Genomic DNA, 7,915 nt, shown 5'->3' with positions numbered 1-7,915 from the left:
CGTTCGCTTTAACGACTGTACTTTGATACTTTGTTACAAACTTTTACTGCGTAACTAGACAATTAAAAGCAAAAGATACTGTTATAATTGAATACATTAAAAGCAACCATACAAAAGAAATGGCCATCATTCATATTTAAAAAGGAAGTTACTTTAACAGGACAAAGATTATTACAAATTGGTTGGGATGTTTTACACCGGCCATTGTATTCGTCAGAAATTTAGTAATAAAGTCAATGACTTTGTAATGCATAATATAAGTTGTATATCTATTTTATACAGGGTGTTCGGCCACACCTGGGAAAAATTTTAATGGGTAATTGTAGAGACCAAAATAAGACGAAAATCAAGAATACGAATTTTTTGATGAAGGCTTCGTTAAACAGTAATTAACGTTTAAAATTCCGACCGTACTGAATTTTTTTCTCGAAGATGATTTTGGGGGTATGTCTATTCGCCAAAAATGATTGTAATTGACCCCCGCAACCGAAAATAATTTCTCCAGAACGATTTGAAATTTTTGAATTTAATTGTTAATAACTTTTTAACGAAGACTCCATCAACAAATTGGTGTTCCTGATTTTCGTCTTATTTTGGCCTCTAGAATCCCCCATTAAAATTTTTCCCAGGGGTGGCCGAACACCCTGTATAAAAAACTTGAATATTATTTTTTAATAACATATGTTGATTTTTAATTCCGTAATGAATTATACATAAATCTGAATTCCTCCCCTCGACTGACCCCCTCATTTCGTATTGTCGAATGTGGTATACCTATTTTTACGGTTATCAGCCAATTTGACTCATAAAATGATTTAACAGTTAATTGTTTTGCAAATGAAATTTCTGGCTTACATAAAGAATCAGAATTCTAACACCAATTACGCGTAAACATTCATGTTCAATTTTGTCAATTTATTAGTCAGCTGAGACCAAAAAAAACTCTTTCATAATTCCGACTTATACATCGCGCGTAAACAGAGCATTTTTAGTGAAATAATATAATTTTATAAAATCAATTTTTTGTCAAATAATTTGGTTCACCAAGTTAATTTCACTATTTATTTGTAAAAGATATTTCAATTGATATTTATTTTAAATTACGTAGGCTTGCCATCGTTGGAAAAAATCAGAAAAAATTTCTTTTGCTAAATGTATTTTACAAACACAGTGGATACGTAAAAAATGTTTTCAATCAAATTTTTAATAATAAATCTTTCATTTAAATTGATTTGGAACTATTTTGTTGCAAACAACTTGAATTTTGTTGAATGAGTCAAATTGGCACATTTCAGTACAAATAGGTATATAATCAACATCTGTAAATCTAGTGTTAATGAAACTTTTACGGATTGCTAGGAATTATATTCTAGTACAGTATCAAATATTAACAAGTTGATTGTCAGGGTAGTCATTGGTGATCAACTTCAAACTTACGACTCTCTAAAATACATACGAAACATTAATTATAAAATAAATATCCAAAAAAATATTGAGTTTCCTTATGATGCTATATCTTCGTAAACAGAAGAATTTAATCTTACACAAAATTTTATTAAAATTGATGACCTTTGAATTTGATCTTTGCCATTGGTGATCAACGTCAAACTTACGACTCTTTAAAATACATACGAAACATTAATTATAAAATAAATATCCAAAAAAACTATTAAGTTTCCCTATGATGCTATATCGTCGTAAACAGAAGAATTTAATCTTACACAAAATTTTATTAAAATTGATGGCCTTCAAATTTGATCTTTGCCATTGGTGATCAACTTCAAAATTACGACTCTCTAAAATACATACGGAACATTAATTATAAATTAAATATCCAAAAAAACTATTGAGTTTCCTTATGATGCTATATCTTCGTAAAGAGAAGAATTTAATCTTACACAAAATTTAATTAAAATTGGTGACCTTCGAATTTGATCTTTGCCATTGGTGATCAACTTCAAACTTATGACTCTTTAAAATACATACAAAACATTAATTATAAAATAAATATCCAAAAGAACTATTGAGTTTCCTTATGATGCTATATCTACGGAAACAGAAGAATTTAATTTTACACAGAATTTTATTAAAATTGATGACCTTTGAATTTGATCTTTGCCATTGGTGATCAACGTCAAACTTACGACTCTTTAAAATACATACAAAACATTAATTATAAACTAAATATCTAAAAAAACTATTGAGTCTCCTTATGATGTTATATCTTTGTAAACAGAATAATTTAATCTTACACAAAATTTTATTAAAATTGATGACATTCGAATTTGATCATTGCCATTGGTGATCAACGTCAAACTTACGACTCTTTAAAATACATACGAAACATTAATTATAAATTAAATATAAAAAAAAACTATTAAGTTTCCTTATGATGCTATATCTTCGTAAAGAGAAGAATTAAATCTTACACAAAATTTAATTAAAATTGGTGACCTTCGAATTTGATCTTTGCCATTGGTGATCAACTTCAAACTTATGACTCTTTAAAATACATACAAAACATTAATTATAAAATAAATATCCAAAAGAACTATTGAGTTTCCTTATGATGCTATATCTACGGAAACAGAAGAATTTAATTTTACACAGAATTTTATTAAAATTGATGACCTTTGAATTTGATCTTTGCCCTTGGTGATCAACGTCAAACTTACGACTCTTTAAAATACATACAAAACATTAATTATAAAATAAATATCCAAAAAAACTATTGAGTTTCCTTATGATGGTATATCTTCATAAACAGAAGAATTTCATCTTACACAAAATTTTATTAAAATTGATGACCTTTGAATTTGATCTTTGCCATTGGTGATCAACTTCAAACTTACGACTCTTTAAAATACATACGAAACATTAATTATAAATTAAATAACCAAAAAAACTATTGAATTTCCTTATGATGCTATATCTTCGTAAACAGAAGAATTTAATTTTACACAGAATTTTATTAAAATTGATGACCTTTGAATTTGATCTTTGCCATTGGTGATCAACGTCAAACTTACGACTCTTTAAAATACATACGAAACATTAATTATAAATTAAATATCAAAAAAAACTATTAAGTTTCCTTATGATACTATATCTTCGTAAAGAGAAGAATTTAATCTTACACAAAATTTAATTAAAATTGGTGACCTTCGAATTTGATCTTTGCCATTGGTGATCAACTTCAAACTTACGACTCTTTAAAATACATACAAAACATTAATTATAAAATAAATATCCAAAAAAACTATTGAGTTTCCTTATGATGCTATATCTTCGTAAAGAGAAGAATTAAATCTTACACAAAATTTAATTAAAATTGGTGACCTTCGAATTTGATCTTTGCCATTGGTGATCAACGTCAAACTTACGACTCTTTAAAATATATACGAAACATTAATTATAAATTAAATATCAAAAAAAACTATTAAGTTTCCTTATGATGCTATATCTACGGAAACAGAAGAATTTAATTTTACACAGAATTTTATTAAAATTGATGACCTTTGAATTTGATCTTTGCCATTGGTGATCAACGTCAAACTTACGACTCTTTAAAATACATACAAAACATTAATTATAAAATAAATATCCAAAAAAACTATTGAGTTTCCTTATGATGGTATATCTTCATAAACAGAAGAATTTCATCTTACACAAAATTTTATTAAAATTGATGACCTTTGAATTTGATCTTTGCCATTGGTGATCAACTTCAAACTTACGACTCTTTAAAGTACATACAAAACATTAATTATAAAATAAATATCCAAAAAAACTATTGGGTTTCCTTAAGATGCTATATCTTCGTAAATAGAAGAATTTAATCTTACACAAAATTTTATTAAAATTGGTGACCTTCGAATTTGATCTTTGCCATTGGTGATCAACTTCAAAATTACGACTCTCTAAAATACATACGAAACATTAATTATAAATTAAATAACCAAAAAAACTATTGAATTTCCTTATGATGCTATATCTTCGTAAACAGAAGAATTTAATCTTACACAAAATTTTATTAAAATTGATGACCTTTGAATTTGATCTTTGCCATTGGTGATCAACTTCAAACTTACGACTCTTTAAAGTACATACAAAACATTAATTATAAAATAAATATCCAAAAAAACTATTGGGTTTCCTTAAGATGCTATATCTTCGTAAATAGAAGAATTTAATCTTACACAAAATTTTATTAAAATTGGTGACCTTCGAATTTGATCTTTGCCATTGGTGATCAACTTCAAAATTACGACTCTCTAAAATACATACGAAACATTAATTATAAATTAAATAACCAAAAAAACTATTGAATTTCCTTATGATGCTATATCTTCGTAAACAGAAGAATTTAATCTTACACAAAATTTTATTAAAATTGATGACCTTTGAATTTGATCTTTGCCAAACTGAGAATGTCGAACGACACGAACTTATGAGATGAGTTATTATTTTGAATAAAGAATACCACTTATTATGATACGGTATCGATGAATGAAAACTGGTGAAGAAAAAACTAGCCTGACACTGATGTCCTTGTTCGATTCCCGAGGATTCTCAGCGGCGAGCGTCTTACGCCATTCGTTGGCAAAGAGCATAAACGCGTTTGCCGGTCTTGGAATTTTTCGTTTAACTCCGCTCGGATCGGCAATCCGCCCGTCAATGCATACAAAAGCTGGAAATCCATCTCGAGGTATCTGAGATCGACCGAGTTGCTGCAGTACGAAGATTTTCTCCTCCTTGTCACACTTCTCCCGACTACTGCAAATCTGCTTCGGCTCCACGCGAATCTTTTTCCTTGACCCGTTCCCCTTATAGTCCTCCAAATCTGCATCACTCGTCCTCAAAGCAACTTTGAACATCGGCTCCTTGGCTTTTTCCCATTTGCAATCGTAGCATGGCTTCTCGGTTAAATTGCACGAGAAGGAATTTTTGATGATCGCGAGTCGATCGGGGTTTGGAACATCGTCGTTGTTATCAAGATGATCGTTGCTGTTCGTATCCTTCCCATCGACTTCTGTCTTAATAGCAGCTAAGATACATTAGTGTTACTATTGACGAATTTAAATATTTCAACTTAGAGTTTGAGTCATCTTCAATATTGTGTGGTAATTGAAATATCTTAATTGATGAACAGAAATTTTAACAGCAAGAAACGTTAATACAATAGAAAGAAGCATATCTCTATCTAACACCTTAAGGAGATATTTCTTTAAGGGAATCAATAAATTTTCTTTCTACGCTTTTTTATTAATATAAAATATCTAAAATATGCGTATTATACAGGGTATTCGGCCACACCTGGGAAAAATTTTAATAGGGGATTCTAGAGGCCAAAATAAAACGAAAATCAAGGATACCAATTTGTTGATGGAGGCTTCGTTAAAAAGTTATTAACGTTTAAAGTTCCGCCCGTACTGAATTTTTTTCTCGAAAATGCGCAAGATTTCGGGGGTATGTCTATTGACCAAAAATTATTGTAATTGACCCCCGCAACCGAAACTAATTTTTCCAGAACGATTAGAAACTTTTCAATTTCGCCGAAAAATATAGGCACCTACCCGTGTCGATTTTTCTTAAAAATTCATTTTTCATTTTTAGTAATTTTGTTTGACGCCCTACAGAAAAGTTGTCTAATACTTTTTTGTAGGTACCCATAAGCTCTACTTCAGAAAAAAGTTTCATTGAAATATATTCACAATTGCTGGAGTTATGGTTGTTTGAAAATTGGACCATTTTTATGGGGTTTTTCTAACATTACGGGGTCAAAGAATAACTTTCTAATAGTTTTATAATTGCTACTTATTCTACACTAAAATACGCGGCGTTTGGCTTTTTGAACATTAAAATTGTCCAATCCGTTCAGAAGTTATGGTGTTTTAAAGATTCGCATGAAAATTTGGGCAGACATTTTTGGCCAGAAATTATATTTTCGGTTAGAATTTTTTTTCTCGAAACTGCGTAGGATTTCGCGAGTATGACTTTTGATAAAAAAATGCTTGTAATTGACCTCTGCAACTGAAAATATTTTTTCCAACACGATTTGAAATTTTTTAATTTTGTCGAAAAATTTCACACTTCTCGAATTTTTTTCTCGAAAGTGCGTAGGATTTCGGGGATATGTCTATCGATTAAAAATAATTGTAAATAACCCCCGCAAGCAAAAATAATTTTTCCAGATTGATTTGAAGCTTTTCAATTTCACCGAAAAATTTAAGCACGTACCCCTGTCGATTATTCTTAAAAATTCGTTTTTCATTTTTAGTAATTTTATTTGACGCCCTATAGAAAAGTTGTCTAACACTTTTTTGTAGGTAACCATGATCTCTAGTTCAGAAAAAAGTTTCATTGAAATATATTCACTATCGTAGGAATTATGGCTTTTTGGAAATCGGATCATTTCTAGGGGGTTTTTATAATTTTACAGGGTCATGGAACAACTTTTTCAATATTGTTAGAATTCCTACATATTCTTCACCAAAATACGCGTTGTTTGCCGGTTGAAACATTAAAATCCTCCATTTGTTCAGAAGTTACGACATTTTAAAGATAAACATGAAAATTCGGGCAGACATTTCTGGTCAGAAATTATATTTTCGGTTAGAATTTTTTTTCTCGAAACTGCGTAGGATTTCGGGAGTATGTCTTTTGATCAAAAATGGTTGTAATTGGCCCCTGTAACTGAAAATATTTTTTCCAGAACGATTTGAAATTTTTTAATTTTGTCGAAAAATTTCGCATTTCTCGAATTTCGTTTTCGAAAGTGGGTAGGATTTCGAGGGTATGTCTAATGATAACAAATAATTGTAACTAACCCCTGCAACCGAAAATAATTTTTTCAGAACAATTTAAAATTTTTTAATTCAATGTTCTAATGACTTTTTAAGGAAGCCTCAATCAAGAAATTGATATTCTTGATTTTCGTCTTATTTTGGCCTCTAGAATCCCCCATTAAAATTTTTCCCTGGTGTAGCCGAATACCCTGTATATTATAAGGAAATACAAAGTAGAAACAAAGCTGCAGATGTTTGACTACTTGCAATGAAGCTTAAATAAGTTTTTCTCGTAACTATATTTTAGAAAGTGGCTTTAATAATATCTGATAAAATAATTACTCAATTGAATTTAAATTTTATACACAGGTTCTATAAACATTCCTTCATACTACTAGGATTATACAAATATCTGTCATCACTTATCTATACCAACGGATTAAAGTTAAAATATCGATGTTTTTCATATTATACGGCGCCATCTTGTTGCATCTTAGTTTTTGAACTATGAAAATATGTAAGACTTATATTTCAGTTTATAACTTTTTCAAATATTAATTATTCTTTCATATAAAAATTTGTAAACCACCTTTACAGACGAATAAATATATATACAAAATTATAAATAAAATATTTTGAACTTTCTTTAAAGAGAATCACAAGATTATTTCTTAATTGAAAAACAAGAATACCGCCTCAGCACAAATATGCTTTATATTTACAATAACCAATACGATTATTAATACCTGGTACCAATAATGGTGATTTTAAACAATTTTAACTTTAAAATATTACAAAATTTTGAAGTAATTTTCATAGAAATAATATTCAATAAAATTCCCCGTGGAAGGATATTGTAGTAAATAAATCGACTAAAGTCGTACGTAAAAGTTAAATAATTTATTTATGTATAATAAAGCAAAACATGATAAAAAGCGATTGCTAAAAAGAATAATCTAAAATCTCATCTTCATATTTCAGTTTCTTTCATTACTAGCCTTACAATATTTTACCATAATCGAAAATCATAGAAATAACAATGTACGAAACTCGCGAAGGAATTGTTACTTAGTATCTCACCTTTTTGCACAAGATTTAAAATTAATCCAGAATCATCCATTATAAAC

General features: G+C 29.0%; 1 protein-coding gene across 1 annotated transcript; it reads right to left on the bottom strand.

The window, feature by feature from the left end:
- Positions 1 to 4,463: 4,463 nt before the first annotated feature.
- Positions 4,464 to 7,908, bottom strand: LOC143349655 (uncharacterized). Its single transcript, XM_076781064.1, has 2 exons — positions 7,869 to 7,908; positions 4,464 to 5,047 (listed from the first exon to the last, which is right to left on the bottom strand). Exons 1-2 carry the CDS (start codon positions 7,906 to 7,908, stop codon positions 4,464 to 4,466), a joined length of 624 nt encoding a protein of 207 aa, XP_076637179.1.
- Between the last annotated feature and the right edge of the window lie 7 nt (positions 7,909 to 7,915).

This window comes from Colletes latitarsis, chromosome 14 (assembly GCF_051014445.1).
Source record: "Colletes latitarsis isolate SP2378_abdomen chromosome 14, iyColLati1, whole genome shotgun sequence".
Classification (NCBI taxonomy): Eukaryota; Metazoa; Arthropoda; class Insecta; order Hymenoptera; family Colletidae; genus Colletes; species Colletes latitarsis.
The sequence above is the reverse complement of the archived record's forward strand: the minus strand, read 5'-3'. Positions and strand labels throughout refer to the sequence as shown.